Source organism: Aspergillus oryzae, chromosome 4 (genome assembly GCF_000184455.2).
Source record: "Aspergillus oryzae RIB40 DNA, chromosome 4".
Classification (NCBI taxonomy): domain Eukaryota; kingdom Fungi; phylum Ascomycota; class Eurotiomycetes; order Eurotiales; family Aspergillaceae; genus Aspergillus; species Aspergillus oryzae.
Genome location: NC_036438.1, coordinates 1 through 21,299, shown reverse-complemented (window position 1 = coordinate 21,299; position 21,299 = coordinate 1). Strand labels below are relative to the sequence as shown.

Below are 21,299 nucleotides of genomic sequence, written 5' to 3'. Positions count from 1 at the left end.
GGCTATGCTTTGCCTGGGCTTGTTAAGTGATCTCACAAGTACTACTATACAATCTTCGATGGACGTCCATGGGATTGGTTTCCTAGCCGAAGAACAACGGCCCAATTCTACAAGGCCGTCCTGTTTTCGTAACCTTTGCGACTGAATTAATTAGCAAAGGGCGTGGTGCATGTTGGATGACAAGGTTACATTGCACATAAACGTCCGGGTAGAAGCACAGGAATCGAATACCTGTCACATGTTTCTTATATCTTCAGAAAATAGTGTTAAAATCGTTACATAATTGCGGGGAAACCTTTAGATTCTCTACCAATCTCCAGCCGACCTGGGCTCCACTTACAAGTAGCCCGTCTCTCCGATCCTAGGTAACTTGTCCTTCCCCACCGTGACAGAGAGACGCTTGGTGAATCTAACAGCCTAAGCCGGCGTGTCAATACAATCACATCACTTGATTGGCTTGTCACGCCGGGCCGCCTCGCCTACGATGTATATCCGGGACCCCTGCAGCGCTATGGCGTGTTTTGTGGGTCACTTCGACGTCCAATTCTTCAGGCGATTAAGCCCGAATAGTGGATGTAACCTCACATTTGAGTTGTGTAAAAAGGGGCGCTGCACATGTATAAACCTCCTACAGCCTCCTCATGCTTGTTATCCTCCGAACGTTTCGTCACTCTGCCCCCTTGTCCGTTTAGTCTTACTGGGGTTGACTTAGCTTTTTCATGGCAATGCTGTTCACTCCCATTGCGGCTGCATCACTGCTAGCGGTGGTGGGCACACAGCCGACGGGTGTGTTCGCTCAAGATGCCGAGGGTTGGTACAAGGCTCATCCCGGAATGTCGCGCATCAAGGATGTGAATCAAGACACACATCAGATCGTCGATGAATTTGGCCGTACGCGGTTCTTCCACGGAACCAATGTCGTTATGAAGGAACCACCATGGCATCGGCCCTTGGAGTGGGTGCCCGGTGTCTCCTCGTTTGGCGAGCAAGATGTCCAAAATCTGCACGACTTGGGTCTGAACATTGTCCGGTTGGGCCACAGCTGGGCTGGAGCAGAGCCTGTGCGTGGGGAGTACAACCAGACATTTCTGGATATTATGAAAAAGCAGACTAAGATGGCGGAGGACCATGGACTTTACGTTTTGGTGGACGTGCATCAGGACTGCCTGGCGCGGCAATTTTGCGGGAACGGTGTACCCGACGTAAGTAGACGCCCGGACAGGTGGGCGCAGCTGATACTGACATGGCTTCCTAGTGGTTTGCCAAGAAAGATTGGGTATCGAGTGGCAAGATGTATCCGTTTCCCCTCAAAACGACGCCGTTCCCGGTGGATGAAAACGGCTTCCGTTCGCCACAGTCGCTTTGCGGTTCGGTCGACTGGGCTCTGAGCTACACGTCGGTGGCGCTGGGCAATGCGTTTGGGCGGTTATATAACAATTACGACGGGCTGGGCGATGCGTTCGCAGCGTACTGGAAAAAGCTGGCGTCCGAGTATGGCAAGACGACCAATGTGGTCGGGTATAACCTGCTGAACGAGCCATGGGTGGGCGACACATGGGCCGATCCGACACTGCTAGTGCCAGGTGTTGCCGACCACAAGGTCCTAGAAGGGCTCTGGAACCGCGCGGCCAAGCAGATCCGTACCGTCGACAATGACACACTCATCTGGTTCGAAGGCGCAACGCTGGACGTCCTGTCCGGCTTCAACAACGTCCCGCTTGGGGACGGCTCTAAGTCGGTGCACTCGTTCCACTACTACAACCCGCCGCAACTGGGCTCCATTTCCACCACGCTCAGCAACCGCCACAAGGACAACGAGCGCCTGAGGACCGCCGGGGTGCTGACCGAGCTCACGTTCTGGATGGGTGATGAGAAGCAGATGCAGGGCCTCGCAGATGCCATGTCGGCGACCGATGCCAATATGGTTTCCTGGATCGGTTGGGCGTACGAGAACCTGTACAACGGCACATCTGGTCAGCCCTATCCTGAGCTGGCCAAGCACTACAGCCGTTCATACCCAGCTGCCGTCGCCGGCACTCCCAAAAGCTTCAGCTTTGCTGACAGCTCGGCCACCTTCAAGCTGCAGTTCACATCGGATCCCAATATCCAAGCGCCCACCGAAATTATCCTGCCCCCATCCACATTTCCCAACGGCTATAGCGTCCAGGTCTCTCCCGATGGTAGCGTGCTGCAGTACGCCGTTGACAAGCGTACTCTAGCCTTCTTCACATCGACCAGTATCAAGAACGCCACGGACATCACTATCACAATCACTCGTAAATAATCTCATCCATAGTCTATTTGCCCCTCAAATTGCTAGGTGCTTACCCACGTTTAAATCTCATCTGCACCCTGACTTCCGCTTTAGACTGTTCTTGTCGGGCTTTCGGTAACCCACAAGGCACAATTGTATAACTATGGCAGGTCACACCAGGCAAGACACCTCGCCGAGGAAACATACTCCTGTACATGTCCAGCGTTGTTAATGTCAAACAAGCGTTGTTCAGTACTCCGTAGAGCTGAGAGCATAATGTCCTTCCTACCCGGACGCTAAACCTCTTCGAGTCTAATTCCCAGGTCACGGGTCCATTCCCCAAAGATAACAAAAGGTTGCGGGGAATTCGAGTCTTGTCCCGAAGCCAAATCTCTTCCACCTTCCAGCCTTGTGCACACGACCCGAACTGATCTTTTCTCTTGATGTTGTCTCTACATTATCGGCTACCGGAACTCAACGATACACCACTACCCGTTCCTGGGTCATGGTAGCAGTTCCATACAGCAGAGGCTGTCGCACCTGCATACAGCGACGAGTCAAGGTAGAGGCGACCCTCCATACATGCTGCGTGCCAGCCTACAAAGCATGGTGATGCCACTAACCGAGTGGAACCGGGCGTAGTGTGATGAGACACGACCCAACTGCCGACGTTGCGAGCTGCGAGGGATTCAATGTCCCGGTTATCGGAAACCTTTGACCTTCGTGGTTAGCACTCCCTCCGATTCCAGAACACCGGCAGGCCCTACGTATCGATCGGCGACCCGGTCCGCACAATCCCAGAAGTCGAACACCTCTCGGTCTATTACGAAGCGTGGTGGATGCTCGCATAATACTGTGGATGAGTTGATTGTGCCAAGTCTTGTGGAAAAACCTTTAGCCGCGCAGGGAGTTGAAACCCTGGGCTTCTTCATAGATGCCGCTGTCCCAGGGCTCTACTATATGTATAGTACTCGTCTGTCGGTCAATTGGATGAACTTTGCTCGTCGCCATGTTGAGTCGACCCTGGACCCCTTCATCTGGAGTCTCCGGTGTTTGGGTACGCTTCACCTGGGCATGAAACACCAGGACCAGGATACGATTGCCAGTAGTCGGTCCATGTATAGTCGTGGGCTGCAAGGCTTGCATAGTTTGCTACGACGACCCCGATTTGTCCGATCTGACATGACCCTCGCAATTGCTGTCATGCTTGGCATTTACGAGATGATGGATCCGATCACACCACAGTCCTGGCTCACGCATTCCAGTGGCATTGCCACCCTCATTCGCTTACGGGGACCAAATGCTCACCGTGGTGGGTTTGGCCGCACTTTGCTCATTTCCTTCAAGTCATTTATAGTAGCCGACGCGCTCATTCGAGGTGAGGCCTGTTTCTTAGCTGAGCCGGCATGGCAATTGGCGCTCACCGACACTCTCGCCGCGGAAAGTGGAAATGGAAAGGGCAGCCAGCTCTGTGATCTAGTTGAACTACTTTTTGCCGAGATCACTAAGTGTCCGGGCCTCTACGCTCGCGCCTGCGCCATCATCAAAAATAATGAAACAGATCACTCCATGTTCGAAACACTTAGACAGGAAGCCACGCAGTCTAAGCAAAGGCTCCAATACCTGAAAGACCAACTGGAATCGGTAGTTCCAGTCTCGCTAGACAGTGAGGCGCTGAGAGACAAACCAGACCTTATTGGACTAATTCCCGTTTCAGTAGCTCAGAAAAGCAGGACGTTTGCTGGTCATGGAGCTCAGTCAGCTCTCGCACTTCTGGACCAGGTTATCGTAATTACGGAGTCCGATCATCACCGGCTGTTCACAGATTCAACAATGACTACGTTACCGGTGTGGGATGTGCTACCAGCCCCAGCCAATTGTGTGACAATGGACAAGGAAGAGACTCTTGCGAATCGACTTCCAGCATGGCCGGATCAACTGGCGCTGTCCATGGGTATGCTTGCCGTGAAGGACAATTGACATGTATGAATGTCCCCAAGCCAATGGATCATTCTGATACACGATAAATCTCAAGGCTGTGACGTTGCCCTGGGAATGTAAGTCGCGATCCAGTTGTATGACCTCTGATACCCATTGTGGCTGTTCGATAGCCAGTGTAGAAAGCTTATGCTCATTACGATATAAGCTATGGTAGCCAACGGAGACGATACAGATGGGCGATGAGGCTCCTTCCGTAACCAAGTCTTTCTACTATTAACCCAGGAGGTTTGTCAAATCCTTACCCGACCCGCAGTGTTCCCAAGTGCTGCTTGTAGAGACAGGAACCAGCCCATCACAATGAATGGTGTAAACCATCGGGTTGTTTTTATCTATTCTCTCTATCATGTGGATATGATCGTGCTCGCGATAAGATTTGTTCGTTAGGTATATTTACCTTTACTTGGGATTCGAGAAGAGCAGCAGGGCGCATATATATATCTGTGGTGCTCGAGTTTACAATACCTCAATGTTGTCAAAGGTCTGCGCGATATCGGACCCCTCCTTATCATTCCATACTAAAGACATATGTGCATTCCTACATCAGGTAGTCTAATCGTCTACGAGGCCTGATTTCAGGTGGAGTTACTCAGTGCAGGCACACCGGATGGATCAGGACCCCGATAGTCACGTGACAGTTTCCATAATGGAGCCCTCCAATTCGCAAATACCACGCCTGATGTTCAGAAGAGACTGTTAAAGAACTGTCACGTTGACGCGCTTCAGATCCTCCGTTCTCGAGCTCGTGCCAGCCCAGAAGGAGTAGACTCCTCTCTTCACACGCAACTCCCCGTCGACATAGTATCCAAGATCTTTATGCGGAATGACAAATCGAACCTCTCTACCTTCCCCAGCGTGTAGGTCAACCTTCTCAAATCTCACTAGGCGCTTCACAGGGAATTCGATGCCTGTCGTCGTGTTCGGGCGATGATATAGTTGCACGACTTCCTTCCCAGCGATAGGACCAACATTGGTAATATTCACACGCACCTCAACACTGCTATTGCTAGCTCTCGCCCTAGGGGCCGAGATCGTGAAATCTGTATAACTCAAGCCAAATCCAAATGGCATCGGCGGAGACCGTGAAAGCAGAGGAAACTGGTACGTGGAATGAAATCCTAAGATGCTATCCGCTGTGCCGGTATCGTCACTCGGAAGGTAATCGTAAAACACTGGCGTTGCAGATGTATCTTGTGGCAAACTGATCGGCAACTTACCGCTGGGGTTGACGTCGCCCATGATGATCTCGGCTAAAGCATCGCCAGTGAATTCGCCGCCCAAGAAAGAATGGAGAATAGCATTGCTGCGGAGGGTCGAATTATTGAGCACGAAAGGCTGTCCGCCGGAAAGGACCAGGATCGTGGGAATTGACGCGTCCAGCACAGCATCGAGGAGTTGCTGTTGAGCCCCTGGGAAGCCCAGGTTTGCGTGCGTGAAGAACTCCCCGTCGGTCCGCTTGGTTACTAGGGGGTCTGTGGTCCCGACGGAGAGCGAGCCGAGGACGATAATTGCAAGCCCGGCCTCTTTGGCGGCTGACACGGCGGTTGCGATGTTCGTGGTATCAATGTCAATGAAGTCGACCCCTTGGACCAGGGTCACATTACTTGTACCGAGCTTGGCTTGGAGACTTTGATAGAGTGAGTTGCCATACCGAGAGTCACTCGAGTTCACAGGCGCATAGGAGCCGTAGTTACGGATATCAGCGAATGGGCCGAGAAGGGCCACCTTTGATGGTGTTGTCGGTAGGATACCATCATTCTGAAGCAGGACGATGCTTTCTCTGGTGACATGGCGGCTAATCTCGAGGTGGGCAGGCGTTCGCAGGGTCTCGTTCACTTTGGCCGGGTCAGGAAGAGGTTTGTCGAAAACACCGGTTGCGAACTTCAGCTGAAGAATATTTAATACAGCCTCATCGATCAACTGCCCTACATGGCTATCCTCTGCAGCTGCAACAAGAGTGGGGAATACAGCCGGAGACTGGGGACTCAACTCCATCTGCAACCCAGCTTCCAGTGCTAGTAACGCGGCCTCGGCATATGAGCCGGCCAGCCGAGACTCAGTATAGAGATGTGCAATGCCTCCTGCATCTGACATAACAATACCCTCAAAGCCAAGCCTTTGGCGAAGAATGTCCCGCACGAGATACTTGTTCGCCGACATTGGGACCAAGTCGACCGACGCGTAAGAGACCATGACAGCGGCGGGATCTGCTTCCAATGCCCGTAGATAAGGACGCAACTGATCGTTATAAAGATGGTTGATTCCCCCATACATGCTGGCAGCATTGATCCCACCACGACTCTCGCCATAGACGAAGTGCTTGACGGTCGTGGCGACTTTGATGTTTCCTGAATCGTCTTTGTCCTGCATAGTCTGGACATAGGCATGGCCAAATTCACCAGTTAAGTAAGAGTCCTCGCCAAACCTGGCTGCGTTAGCGTGTTTACGATGGACAGGACAGGACAGCTACTCACAGCTCACCGATGCGGGAATACCGCGGCTCCCACGCTATGTCTAGTGGCGGAGACAGAACCCATGAGACGCCGATTGCTATTTGCTCTTCACGAAGGGCAGCAACGCCCTCGCTGAACAGCGGAATGTTGAATGTAGCCGCCATGGCCAGATTACTTGGGAAGATAGTACCCCCGGACAGGTAGAGACTGTTAATTGAGTCTGTAACGGTGATGAATGGGATATGAAGCCGACTCTCATTGATTTGCCTCTGTCGCACTTCGTTTGTGAGTGGAAGAATGCCATCGGCCCAGTTGAGCGTAGCACCAAAGCCTGTACTGTCAGTTACATTGTAGGATTACCCACAAATAGATCACCCACCAATGTTGCCGTTCTGGTACTCCGCTTGCCTGTATTCGTAGTTTTCCTCGTCTATCTCCGGACCGGTATTTAGAAGCCGACGGATACCACCCATCTGGCCAACCTTCTCTTCCCAGGTCATCTGGCTCAACAATGCTTCAGCACGTTCTCTATGCAATGTTCCCACTGACATCTCTGAGTGCACAGAGGCCGCAAGGGCTGTGGAGGACAATGCCATTGCCGGAAGAGTCAATTGCAGGTTCACCATAGTGAGCAATGGCTGTTACGCACAGCTTGAACAGGAATGCTTCAACTGCAATTCAACTTCAAGTAAGAGAATAGTGCTCTATCCTAATGAGCCGTGTTCGTGCCATCGTCTCCGGACTTTATACATTATTTATCATCTACCGGCGGGGTGTTAGCGGATTGAATCATTGTAGTGCAACATCACGAAATGTGGGGCCCCGACTGCCGATAAAATTCAACGGCTCGGAGGTTTGTCCGAGATAGACATTTGCCATGCCAGCGTTCTTTGCTACCGAGCTAAAGTAAGTATACCCTGGCCAAACGGGGGTAAGAGTTTTCCATCGGCTACGGCCGTGTATGGACCAGGGCGTGAGTGAGTATAGACGTTGAAAAGTACTCGTTACAACGAAATGACGCACGCTATTGCTCTAGAGGACAGTATGGGACGAGATAAGAATTGCAACCGTGTATAGACATGTACTTAAAAGTCCGCCAAGCAAAGACTAAACTATATTATGCGAAAGATGTCGGTCTGTCTGGTATTATCATCATAGAGACCCCAGCAGCCATTGCGGCTTCGGATGAACAGGCTCATCCCCAATTTCCGCCATTTTCTTCTCTAACAGTGTAGTCATCTGCCTGACCACGCCTTGATATTCTCCTTCATGATACACATTGAACAGCTCTAATGGATCCTTGTCACAGTCAAAGAGCTCCCACTCTTTATGCTCCTTGCCCCCGGGACGCGCCCCCGGGACGTCTAAGGGCTCGTTGTACCAATAGATCAGCTTGTACCTCTGGTTACGTATACCATAATGTGCATATGCATGGTGGATAATGTCGTTATGCATCCAGTATCGGTGATATGCCACCTGTTGCCAGGACTCCGGCGTACGGCCCTGCAAGAGTGGACGGAAGGACGTGCCTTGCATGTATGAGGGCGCAGGGAGGTTGGCGTAGTCCAACCATGTGGGCGCAAAATCGACGTTGCAGATTATATCGTCGCACACTGACCCAGCAATGATCTCCTTCGGGTATCTGATGAGAAAAGGCATTTGAAATGACTCTTCGTACATGAATCTCTTATCAAACCAGCCGTGCTCTCCTAGAAAGAACCCTTGGTCGGAGGTATAGACAACGATTGTGTTCTCTGCTAGCTGGGGTTCTGAATCCAGGTAGTCTAACATGCGGCCGACGTTATCATCAATCGATTGGATAGTGCGAATGTAGCGTTGCATGTATCGCTGAAACTTAAATTCGGCTAACTCGGCGTGGCTTTTGAATGTAAAGACAGTGCCATCATCTTTGTCAATTAGTCTCATTGATTGAAGCTCAGCAATTGAACCTGGGACCGGAACCTTGCGCTCGCTGCTACCAAATTCTTGCAGCACAGGTTCGCCAACTCTGCGGCCGCCATCTGGCTGTACGAGTCCGAGATCTTGGTAGGTGAGGTCTTCAGCGACGCGCATCTTGGCGATCTTGGCCGCTTTCGCGCGGTTCTTATAGTCGTCGGTGAATGTATCAGGCAAGCGCACGGGGTCCTTGTACAAGTGCTTGTGCTTGTCATCGCATTCCCATGACCGATGGGGCGCTTTGTGGTGGCACATTAGGAAGAACGGACGATCGCGGTCTCGCGACTTGATCCAATCCAGAGACTTGTCGGTGATAATGTCTGTCACGTATCCTGATTCGACCCGCTCCCCGGTGGGCTCAATGAAGTCGGGATCCCAGTAGAGGCCTTGTCCAGGCAGAACAGACCAGTAGTCGAAGCCTGTAGGTTGATTATCAACACTCTCCCCAAGGTGCCATTTTCCAACCATGGCGGTTTGATATCCGCCGGTCCGAAGATGCTTTGCAACATTGGGGATGTGCTTATTTATCTGCACGTGGTTAAGATTGCTGCTATCGAAGGCTCCCTCTGTTTGTAACTCACATGGTCGTTCAGCGTCATGACGCCGTTAACATGATTATACGTTCCACAAAGAATTGCCGCTCGGGATGGGGTACAAATTGAGTTCGTCACATAGCAATGGTTGAATTTCATTCCTTCCGTCGCCAGGCGATCGATGTTAGGTGTGTGGTTGATTCCAGCGCCGTAGCAGCTAATCGCCTTGGAAGCGTGATCGTCTGCCATAATGAAGATGATATTTGGCCGCCTGTCACGGCCCCTAGATACCGGTACTGCCATTCTTGCATTTGAGTACCCAGTGTGAAAACAGGATGTGTGAAAATGGTTATCCCGTTAGCTAACTAGCGATATATATGTCAACTCGGCTCGGCTTCAGATCCCCGACGACCCACTGTCTACCGACTGGACATCGGCAGCTCGGCCGCTCTCGCCAGCCATTGGTCAGGACCTTCTTTCTAGTACATGAACTGCTCATCAAGCCCACCGATAAAGCCTAATGCCTCTTGGGTGCCTTCACCGGGCCACCCGAGAAGGTCCAGTCCGTATTCTAGTCCACAAAATAGATTTGGTTCACTACCTATCTGTTCGGTTACGGGATCTACAGTACCGCGATCATCCCAATCTGATGCGGGCGGTGGGATCTGGTCATCCTCGGTAGAGGCAGTCCAGGTGAGAAGGGGTCTGTTGGGTTCCGGAGCAGCATCACAGCTGTCGTCTACAAAGTCCGATTGCCGCAGCAGACTGTGGATGGCAAGGCGCTGGCGCATATATGCATCGCGTGAGATACCGGCAGGCGGATGTGGGCTTGGATCCGCCGTGGCTATAGGGTGATGGTCGGAAGACTCCAACCATTTCTTGTGCTGCTGGATGGCTCGCTCCAGGATTTGACGCTGTTTGGTCAGCCTAGCTCATTGAGTGCGATGCAGCCACTCACCATGGATTTTAGCTGAGCGGAGAACCCGAAGTACCGAGTTATCACGTCGAGACATAGCTGAGCTTTGTAAATGGCCAACTGCATGGGCAGAGCCTCATCACTTCTCCCAGTATAAGTCACAAACAAGATCAAGCGAGCTGCGTGATAGGCACACACAGCTGCATCGAAATCAAGCATCTGTTGCTCATCCTTATGGTGAACAAAGTCCGAAAGGACCTTCACGATCTGTTCAGCGTGTCCCAGGCACTTTTCTTTCATGAGAACACGCTCCGGCAGTGTCATGCGCTCCACGGCCGGGTGTGGAGTGGATTCGGGGTAGCCGCTGAGAAAGATGCGATACAGATCGCAATGACACTGATGCCAGGACATGTGCAAAATTGCGTACGGGGCGGGCCAATGAAGCTCTCCTGGGTTTGCCGGAGGATATTGATCAGTGGACGTGAGTCGACTGCGTAGACAATGGAGATCTGATTGGAATCTTTCCACGGATTCAAACAGTTCGGAGAGGCTTAGTTCTTTGGCAAATATTCTTCGGTTCAGTCTGTTTGGGTATCAGTATCGAGCAGAATGCTACGTGGCCTCCAAACGAACCTCATTATTCCCCTTCGAATAAAAGCTAGCTTGACGAAGGCCGCTCGAGCTCCCAGGAATTCTGGCTCAAGGCCCTTGCCCGGATGGAGGAAGCCGGTCAGCACCGGTCGCTCATTGTGGAAGTCCTCATCTTCACAGGGTAGTTGGAGGTGAATTGTCTCTGGGTCGAAGAGTTCAAATTCTTTCAATCCCACGCAGAAACTGTCCTCCAGCAAATAGAGCGACCACAACGTCCTCCGCCGTACCTCCTGTGCAATCAGACCCAGGCGCGAGTGCTCGTAGTTCAGACGCAGGGATACAGCCCACCGTGCTGCGAGTCCAGCAAGAATGAATGCTCGTGGAAATTGGCCTACTCCGGCCCTATATCGAATGGTGAGCAGTGACGCTTGGATTAGGAATATCGAGGGTCGTTCGAGCCGATCCAGTATGAGTTGTTCGGACTGTTGCGCCCAGGCACCATGCTCAGACCTGTATTGACTAAAATATAAAGCAGTGATCGCACATATGGCTAGCTTGAGCGACTCATCGATGGTACCCTCAGAACAGCGTCGAACGACAGTGTCTTTGTGGAGGAAGTTGAAAGATGGGAGAGGGTGCAAGTGATCGAAATAGTCTCTCAGAAGCGAGCTCACTACCTCATCGGAAGGCGACGGAGGAGCAGAAGGTATTGGTATTGAAGGATTGGATTGGCTGACGGTGCAATCATCACTCGTAATTGTGCTAGAGGCGCTGGTCGTGGGACTTGGCAACTCCTCAACGCGAGTTGATGCGGGTCTCGCTGGCCCAGTAGATGAAGGATAGGTACATTGACGACCTCGGCGATGACAATTATGGCACCGAGGCGTAGCCCCCGAGCAACGGACCTTCATGGCCCGACACTCCAGGCAAGCCTTCGCACCACGACGCTTCGGAGGCAGATGCGGCGCATACAGGCCGACGGGCAGAGAATTGTCGCGCTGGAAAGAGCAGTGGAATTGTAGACGCTCACAGGTCTTGCAACAAGGTACGCTTCCGTCACAGCGGACCTAGGCATGGTTCGTCAATATTAACCCTAATAGCCCTGGAGGGATTCCTAATCATCGTTACCACCACTGGGATGGGGTCTTTCTTACCTTGCGTACCCGACACTGGACACACGCTTTCTTCATGGTTGAGAGAGTGAATGGAGAATGAATGAGCCCCTTGTGAACTCAGTCTAGACTTGACCCTCAACTGGGTCGACAGAGAATCGGCCTTTCGTCACGCTAGCCTTCAATTGCGTGCGGCGGCTCCTATGGAGGCCTATAGCGGCCACTCCGCAATAATCCTTCTTCTTGTAAAGTCTATTTACCGCTTTCCTAACCGCTTTCTTAACCGCTTTTTTTACTAGATTACTATAGAATTATTTATTTATTTTTTTAATTTTTATATATAACTATGTCTTGTCTAATAATTAATCTTGAGCTATATAAAGCTAAGATTATTATTTTATATTAAAGAAATAAGCTGGTGGTTATAATTTAAGATTATTTTAAGAAGTTATTTAATCTTTAGCTTAGTAAGCGTATATTTAAATTATATCTTTAGAAATAGAGATTACTATATTAGAATTATATAATTAATATTAATATTAATATATAAATATAGATAAAGATATTTTTTTTTTAGATTAGTCTTGAAAATAAAGATATTCTTTATATTTTATATTAAAAAGAAGTAACTCTAGTATCTTATATATTTAGATATATATATAAAAGTCTTGGATTTATATACTATATTAATTTATTTTTTAAAAGATAGTATTAAATTAAAGCTATTCTATAAGCTTTTTTTAAGAAATCTAAGAAAAGTAGAATCTAAGGATTTAATAGAAGATTACTCTACTAGTATATATATATAAGAGACTATATTATTATTTAATAAGTTTCTATTTCTATCTCTATATATTATACTTATTTTATTTAAAGATTATTTTTTTTAAATCTACTATATAAGATTTTCTAATTAAATTTTTATTTATTATTATTAGCTATAGTATAAATAAAAAGAATATATTATATCTAGACTAAATTATATTTAGTTAATAGATAGTTATATAAAGTTTAAGTTATATAGAATTAAAATATATATAGAAATAGATACTTATTTATACTATATTATTTAGATTTATTATAGTATTACTATTTATATAGCTCTAAATATTTTAAATTAGTTTTTAAATATTATTAAAATTATATAGCTATAATTATAAAAGATCTAATTTAATTATAGCTTAGAAAAAGATTATTTTTAGAATATTTATCTATAGTTTTAATAGATATATAATCTTTTTATTTAGCTAGCTAATTATTAATTAAAAGAATAAAGTACTAAGAATTAAAGAATTAAGATTTAATAAAAGTAATTTTTAAAAAGTATACTCTATAAATAGTAAATAAGTTATTCTATTTCTATATAAAATTAATTTTTAATAAAATAGATATATTTCTATATACTAAAGAATAAAGATCTATTTAATAAAAGCTATACTATTAATTAAATTATTTTACTAAGTATTTATATATCTATAATTTATATAGAGATTTATAGCTATATAAAACTTTAGAATATTTATTAAATCTAAAAGTAATAGAATTAATCTAATTCTATTGCTAGAAAACTATATATACTTTATTATTATTTAAAAAAAGATATATAAGACTATGGGCTTTCTATTAAATAAGAAATTCTAGATATATAATAATAATCTATATATAGATTTAGTAAATAATCTTTAAATATCTTTTATATATATTAAATATTAATTAATATAGATATTAATAAGTATCTACTAGTAGAAACTCTTTAATTTTGCTGTATAGTATTACTAGGGATTAGCTTTAATTTTAAAAAGCTACTATTACTTTGGCTAGAGAATAAAATAGTCTTTTTTTATATAATCTATTTAAAGCTAAGAAAGATTATTAGCTTTTATATAGATCTTTTTATTAAGCTATTTTTTAGCTTATTATTTCGATTAATAGCTAGTTAATATTTAAATTCTAAAATAGAATAGTATTATATAAAAAAAATTAGATTTCTTTATATAAAAAAGTCTAAAAGATATTTTTTTTTATAAGAATATTATATTTTATTAGACTATTATTTTTTTATATATATTGACTATTAAGTATTAAAATATTATTTAAATTTATTAATTTAATCTTATTTTTTTTTCTCTTTTTATCTAGATACTGTATTGTTTATACTTTAGAGAATTCTATTTTTTATCTTTTATATATTCTAATCTTGTTTATTATTAGATTAATGAGGAGCTACTATAATATTAAGATAGAGCTAAATACTATATTATCTATTTTTTTTTAAGATTATTCTTATATTTTATTTTATAATATTTAATATATAAAATATCTAAATTATAAGATATCTAGAGTAGATAGATATAATTAGCTCTTAATATTTTATATAGAGAATATTAATATATAATAAAAAGTATTAAAATAGAAATCTCTACTTATATAATTAAATTGTTATATAATCTTATCTATTAAGATTTTTTAAAAAATATATTTAAAAATATACGATAATTATATAATTTATAAAGATATAATATCTACTACTTAATAATTAATATTAAAAAAAAATCTTTAATATATTTAAATTTAATTATAGATATATAGTAAATAGTTAAGAATCTTCTTTTAAAATAGTTTAAATCTTATATAACTGTTAGTAAAAAGAAGTATATAGTTTATTTAATTATAGAATAAATAATTATACTAAATAAGAATATTATTTCTATTAAAAAAAAGATTAAAGTTAAAAAAAAAAGATTAAGAAAAAGATTAAAAATAAGATTAAAAATAAAATTAAAAAAAAAGAATACTTTTTTTTATTTTTTAAATAGATAATAGTATTATATAATCTTTTCTCTCTATATAATTTAAAAGATTTTTTAAAATTATATAAGATTCTCGAAAACGTGCTATAAATAAATTATCTCTAATATTAGATATAATTTTCTATTAAATAAAAAAAAGATATATTATTAATAAAAAAGATATAAATTAAATTTAGTAATATAGACTATTTATTAGTAGAGAATAGCTTTTTATTACTTAGTTATATGGGTATTTAAAATAGATTAATTTAATATTATATTTTTTATTTTTTCTATTTAAAAATTTCTAGATAGCTTTATCTTTTTTTGATAATAATAATATTATTACTACTACTATTACTATATTTTCTATTATTAATTACTATATCTGCGTATGTGTATAGGTAATAAAATAGCTAAGTTTTTATATTTGATTTATATATTTAATTTTCTATATATTAATGTATTGTTTTTATATATAATAGTAATTAGTGTTTTACTATCTTGGCTATTATTCTTAAAAAGTGGTTCTGCTGTTTATATAAGGATCTCTCTATTAGCTATAATCTAGTTCTATTTACTAGTAGGATTAATCTTCTCTATCTCTTTATATATATAGATAAGGGACGCCGTTTGTTTTAATCTTTTCTAGAGAAGAATATAGAATTTATTAGCGGCAGGATATCTATATATTAAATACTGATATATTAGCTTTTATATATTAATGCTCTATTTATATAGTCTTAAGAAATTTAGTTAGCTATATTTTGTACACGTTGTTATAGTAAATAAGATAGATTAATATTTATTAAATATTGCTATATGCTAGATGTATTTAGTAGAATATATATTAATTGTAAATAGTTTAATAAAGTTAGTTAATACTTTATACAAGATAAGCTATAGTATAGTATTAGTGATTATAGAGAAGTATTTTAAATAGAGAAGGAAAATTAATATATAAGAAGACTTAATTTCTTTTAGAATAATCTAATTAATATAGATACTAAGATTATTGATTTAGATAAGTTAATTAATTTAGATTTTAAAGAAAATAATTATTTTACTAATTTAATTAATTTAGATCTTAAAAAGAATAATAAATATTCTAAGATTAAATAAATATATATATATTTTAATATTTTATTTTATATAATTATATATTATTAATAGTATTAGTATCTACTTCTCTAGTTATATAGGATTTATATATAGTATCTAAATAAGACTTGTATCTCTACGTGGTGCTTAGAACTAGTAGTTAAATTAGTAGTAAAACTAAGTAAGTCTATGGTCATTAATTCTGCCGGTAGAAATTGATAAGACCTGTTGTTGCGGAGTGGCCGCTATAGGCCTCCGTAGGCTCCGCCCTTTGCTGGACCAATCACGGCAGTCTCCGACCGACTGTCCGAGGCTTCAGAATCCAAGTTATCCAACTACCACTTGCGCTGTCCCACTTGAGCTCCATTAGTTCGTATGTCCGGTCACAAGTAGGGCATAAAGACACCCCTCTCACTCCATTGTCATGCTGTCTGGGCCAAGCTCCGATCTGGAATCGCGTCTCTGCTCCCGCCGGCGCAACAGACCAAAACGCGTCGCATTTGATATCTATTACCTCACTGGGATACCATGGGACATGATGCTTTGGATCTGATTGTAGACATGAACAAGCAGCTCACAGTTTAGAAAATATACTGCCGACCCATGGATGCGTCACATATTCAGTACACCTAGGAATGGGAGAAAAGCCGAACAACGTTCTCGATCTCCAGCGAAAAATAATAATAATGGGAAAAAAAAAAAAAAGAATACTACCTTGCGTATGCCACGGCCAGGTTACGTCACCTTCATAAGTTGAGCTTATCTAACTGCTTGCAGCTTCACTATGAAGCCTTTGATATTGATGCTAACGCGGGCAGCCTGTGCTTACAAGGGAGGTGTCATCAACAACGGATTCGGATAGCTTTACCAACCTAGCACAATGTGCTACACGTTCACATATATACATAGCCGTCTAAAATAATCTGGGAGTGAATATTGCTAGGATACTTTGGAGAAGAAATGGTAGCTGAATTATTTGGTTCCCACTTTGACATCGGCACCATTGTTTCACAAAGCCTGCTCAATCTTAGTGCCTCCTCTTGTTAATATGTAACAAATTGTTTTGCTATTATTGTCATGGTTGATATCGGCACCCTGTTTTAGTAGCGGCTGTACTACGTCTGCTTGTCTCGTAGACTATGCATATCCAAGTGCAGTGCTATGCTTACGTGTAGTGTGCGCAAGAGTTCCTAGGGTGCTAATCTTCGGACCTCGATCTAACATCTGTACTATCTTTTCATGCCCTATATCTGACATGGAACGAAGTATAGTGTTGCTGTAATCCCCCCGTACGTAATCATCGGCCCCTTGATCCAATAGATAATATATGCGCCTTTTAATGCCTTTCTTGGATGCCACATGGAGCGCAGGGGCCTTGTTGAGACCAGTGCCTTGATCTAGTAGTATCTACACTAGAGATTCATTGTTTTCTGAGAGGACAGGGCTGAGTGCAGTATGGTTGAAGTTCTTACTCATTAATGCACCTCATTTGAGTAGTATCTTTAAACTTTTCTTTTATCACCAGTAGCTAGTCGCAGGGTGGCCATCTCGATATCCTTTGCCTCGTTGGCATAGCGAAACCAAGTATGTCTTATGTATATAGAAATGAGGAGTATGGAATTCCTCATCTGATTCCACCAATTTCTCGGCAAAAGCTGACTTCTCTGGCTCCCCTGCCTCAGTGAGCTCAGCTGGCACGTCTGCGTCGACTCCCAAGTTGTCACGATTCTCATATTTGTTGACAAAACAAGACAAGCAGACATTGGCCGCGTGATAATAGGCATATAGTACACCAGTCTTTCTTCACTTCCAAGTATTCCCTAACTGACAAAAGCGGGGATCGCCACACCTTCAGCCCAGGATTAACAACAAGAAAACTATTACAGAGGGGGATAACAGTCATTCAACATTGAATGCGTCACTAATGAGAGTCAGATCTCGGCCAACCAAATTGATGAACTGAGCTGAAAAGACAGAATCATCAAGGTACACATCTACCTACAAGATAATCAGGCATTGTGGTTAATGCGAACGTAGAGGAAGGCTGAGAGACAACGCAAGCCAAGCCAAGGCTGTGTATTACAAAGCTTGAACAGGTGGAGAAAGTGCAAGCTTAAGGTAGAACCGGCTTCACTGCGGCCCGCGCTTACCCCAGACATCAGTCGCCGTTAAGTGTCCACAGGGAGAGTCTTGATAAGCTGCCACAAAGGAACAAACGAGTGGGAGGCCACTGCGGCAGAGGCTCAGAGATCACTCTCGATCGTGACCCGCTTCAGCAGGCAATGAGCACAGCGGACCAGTAGACCAAGTGCCCACTAGCCTTATACGGTATCATGACATTCGGGGTGTGTGAATAGCACACTTTTGCTCAGGGGTTATCTTGGTTCAAGATATCTTCAACATCACTCCAGAGCTGGCATATTGATATTGCCAACGCTCCTCCTATACCCTATCCCTCATCTCAATAAATTCCATACCAGTGGGTATCTTCTGGTCATGATACCACATTTGGATATTTTATTTTTAACTATATTCTGAGCATTACGTAGGATTCCAAGCGTACGAACTAATCTTAGCCCTCCAAAGGTGAATTCTACGTGACTTCTTGACGATGCATGGTGACAGTTGTATTGACACTCCTTTCACATGGACATTATATTGGTCGTGTGGTTGGCTGAGAACTCGCCCTCCAATGCAGGAGACCAACGGGAGCGCATGTCGAACCCGCCACTATTTTTGACCACAGTGCGTCCGCAGTACGAGTAACCCATATTTTGTAGTATTTAATTAAGGTTTCTCCCCGGCTTCCCATTGGAGGAGATTCAAGATCCGTCCGGGGTCATAGCGCGGGGTAGTTCCCGTCCGGGGTAAAGCTGGCCGAGCCCTAGCCCTCGAATCAGATGACCCCGAGCCGTGTTCGATTCTGGGATCCGTCAGGCTCTTTAAAGATCGAGCAAATTCTCTTAGGTCTACCACTCAGTGAGCATGATAGTTTACAGAGATGGAGAGACCAAGTATCACGTGCATCTGACTGCAAAGACATTCTGAATGGGTCACGTTTGCTGAACATTTGACTGCGGTATTCAATACTCCGAGTCCAGCACAGCGCCGCCTAAAAATTAGCGCTTATCCTCTCCCGGCTGTTCGGTTAAAATCGACTCGCTTTATTATGATTGGCTCAACCCGAATCGAGGGAATCAGGAGGTTGGTTGACTCGCACTAACGGACAGAAGGATTCTGGACTTCTTCGTCTACGACCCAAAGCAGGAATTCTCCGGCGAATGGAACGCCACCAATTTGCTTGACTTCAGCGGACCCCGCAAACGAACCAGTACAATTCCTCCCGACCAGTACCTATCAGATTAGCCCACCACAATCAAGAGACGCGGCTACCCGTTGTTGGGTAGCGGAGGTCAAGGTTCGGAGCAAGCTTCGCTTAATTGAGCTAGGATCGGGACCACCATCACGAGCGTATTGTCGCAGGTATAAAGATCTGAAACTCCCCCAGTCGTGCCTGCCTGTCTTTCATTTACCCGTTTGTCTCAGAGATTGTCAAAATGACTAGCGACACAGAGAAGGAGACCTCCGCGTTGGAGCTTGAAGCGCAGCCCAACTCCAAGCCCGGACCTGTTTACGATGGCGACGAGAAGGTTGACTACGACAGGGCAGGCGCTCTTGAGGCCGAGCAGGCCGAACATAATATGACTGTGCTCGAGGCTGTCAAGGCCTATCCCGCTGCCAGCTGGTGGGCATTCGTGATGTCCTTCACCATTGTAAGCTCTTGCCCAAGGTAGACAGATCATTCTCTAACGTTGCGATAGGTCCTGGAGTCATACTGTGTTTTCCTAATGGGACAGTTCATCGCCACACAGCAATTCGCCAATGATTTTGGTGTATGGAGCGACAACACAGGGAAGTATATTATCGAAGCTTCATGGCAGTCAGCATTCCAGTGTAGTGGACCAGTCGGTGCCTTCATCGGTGTATTCATCGCAGGTCCCATTACCAGTCGGATTGGATATCGATGGGCAACCATTGGGGGTCTCATGTTCTTGAACGCCTTCATCTTCATTTTCTATTTTGGCAACAGCAATGGGATGTTTTTCGCGTCCCAGATCCTAGAAGGCCTCCCGTGGGGCATTTTTATCGCCAATGCACCCGCCTACTGTGCCGAAATTGTGCCGATGAGATTGAGAGCTCCGGCGACGCAGATGTTGCAGATGTTCTGGGCGGTTGGGTCAATCATAGTCGGCGGTATCACCTACCACTACCAATCCAGGACAGACCCGTCTGCGTACAGGTTCGTCCGCCCCCATAGATGCCATCGAGGAGCGCTGTACTAACCGTGGTCCCAGAGTTCCCATTGCACTGCAGTGGATGTTTCCTACTCCCCTCGCCATCCTTCTCTTCATCGCGCCTGAATCGCCCTGGTGGCTCGTCCGAAAGGGCCGTCTGGCCGAGGCCGAGAAGGCTGTCAAACGACTTGGACGCGCGAGTGCAACTGATAATCCCGCTGCTGCAGTCGCTATGATGCGTCGCACAATCGAACTCGAGAAGACGGAGAAGAAGCCCAGTCTCATCGAACTGTGGAAAGGCACCGATCTCTACCGCACATTGATTGTGTGCGGTGTGTACGCATCTCAGAATCTGACGGGCAATCTGATCGCTAACCAAGCGGTTTACTTTTTCAAGCGTGAGTCCAGCCATTTCCTCCAAACCCATAACAGACTAACACCAGACCAGAGGCCGGCATGGCAGACAACACCGCCTTTGCACTTGGTCTCGTTACTTCGGCCCTCCAATTGATCATGGTCATGCTCTCTTGGATCCTCACCACGTACCTTGGTCGACGCACCATCTATGTCTATGGTCAACTCATCAACTGTGGATTCTTGGTCGCGCTCGGTATTGCGGCTTCGGTTGGCAGTAGTATCGCGGCTAGCAATGCGCAGGCATCACTGGGCTTGATCGTCTCCGTCCTGTTCTGCTTGGGACCCGCCCCTGCCTCATGGGTCATCATCGGCGAGACATCCTCCGTTCGTCTCAGGCCACTGACCACCGGTATTGGACGAGGTGCCTACTACGTGGTCAACATTCCTTGCATCTTCCTTTCCAGCTACATGCTCAACGATGATAAGTGGGCCCTGGGCGGCAAGAGCGGCTACGTCTGGGCTGGTACTGCGTTTATCTGTACCGCCGGCGCTTGGTGGTGGGTTCCAGAGATGAAGAACAGGTCCTTCCGTGAGATCGACATTTTGTTCCGGCGTAAGGTCCCGGCTCGAAAATGGAAGCAGACGGTCGTCGATCTCCGCGATGACGAGTAGATGGAAATTGCTGTTCGGAGAAGCCTGAGTGGTACTGCTTGTGCAAGCATATGTGGTTGAGATGAGTTCCTTAATAGATATTTACGGGTAATTATTTCAAGATGAGAATAGGAGATTGGGTTTCATTAATACTCACAACCCTCCAAGTATTATATAAACCCAGCTATAATTCAATCCGACCATTATCCAAACTCCCAGTGAGAGTTAGATCAGCCCTGTTTATATAAGATGAGCCATTATTAGGGTCAACATTAGGGTCAACATTAGGGTCA

General features: G+C 44.6%; 5 protein-coding genes across 5 annotated transcripts, besides 1 other annotated feature; 3 read left to right on the top strand and 2 right to left on the bottom strand.

Moving 5' to 3' along the window:
• Nucleotides 1-719: 719 nt before the first annotated feature.
• AO090012000006 (putative endoglycoceramidase) lies at nt 720-2,284 on the top strand (the record flags this gene model as incomplete). The annotated part of the gene is made up of 2 exons (XM_001727040.1): nt 720-1,202; nt 1,256-2,284. The coding sequence occupies 2 exons, from the start codon at nt 720-722 to the stop codon at nt 2,282-2,284; spliced, it is 1,512 nt and encodes a 503-aa protein (XP_001727092.1).
• A 1,173-nt stretch (nt 2,285-3,457) lies between these two features.
• AO090012000004 (uncharacterized protein) lies at nt 3,458-4,234 on the top strand (the record flags this gene model as incomplete). Its single annotated transcript, XM_001727039.3, has 1 exon — nt 3,458-4,234. One exon carries the CDS (start codon nt 3,458-3,460, stop codon nt 4,232-4,234), a length of 777 nt encoding a protein of 258 aa, XP_001727091.3.
• A 714-nt stretch (nt 4,235-4,948) lies between these two features.
• AO090012000003 (uncharacterized protein) lies at nt 4,949-9,129 on the bottom strand (the record flags this gene model as incomplete). The annotated part of the gene is made up of 7 exons (XM_023236273.1): nt 4,949-6,677; nt 6,727-7,036; nt 7,085-7,282; nt 7,329-7,376; nt 7,622-7,654; nt 7,774-7,817; nt 7,868-9,129. 7 exons carry the CDS (start codon nt 9,127-9,129, stop codon nt 4,949-4,951), a joined length of 3,624 nt encoding a protein of 1,207 aa, XP_023091210.1.
• Nucleotides 9,130-9,920: 791 nt separating this feature from the next.
• Nucleotides 9,921-11,891, bottom strand: AO090012000002 (uncharacterized protein; the record flags this gene model as incomplete). The annotated part of the gene is made up of 4 exons (XM_023236271.1): nt 9,921-10,121; nt 10,153-10,693; nt 10,744-11,768; nt 11,856-11,891. 4 exons carry the CDS (start codon nt 11,889-11,891, stop codon nt 9,921-9,923), a joined length of 1,803 nt encoding a protein of 600 aa, XP_023091209.1.
• A 7,369-nt stretch (nt 11,892-19,260) lies between these two features.
• On the top strand, nt 19,261-21,027 carry AO090012000001 (putative MFS maltose transporter; the record flags this gene model as incomplete). Its single annotated transcript, XM_001727036.1, has 4 exons — nt 19,261-19,476; nt 19,525-20,003; nt 20,059-20,396; nt 20,447-21,027. 4 exons carry the CDS (start codon nt 19,261-19,263, stop codon nt 21,025-21,027), a joined length of 1,614 nt encoding a protein of 537 aa, XP_001727088.1.
• Nucleotides 21,028-21,276: 249 nt separating this feature from the next.
• Nucleotides 21,277-21,299: a repeat region (IV left telomeric region).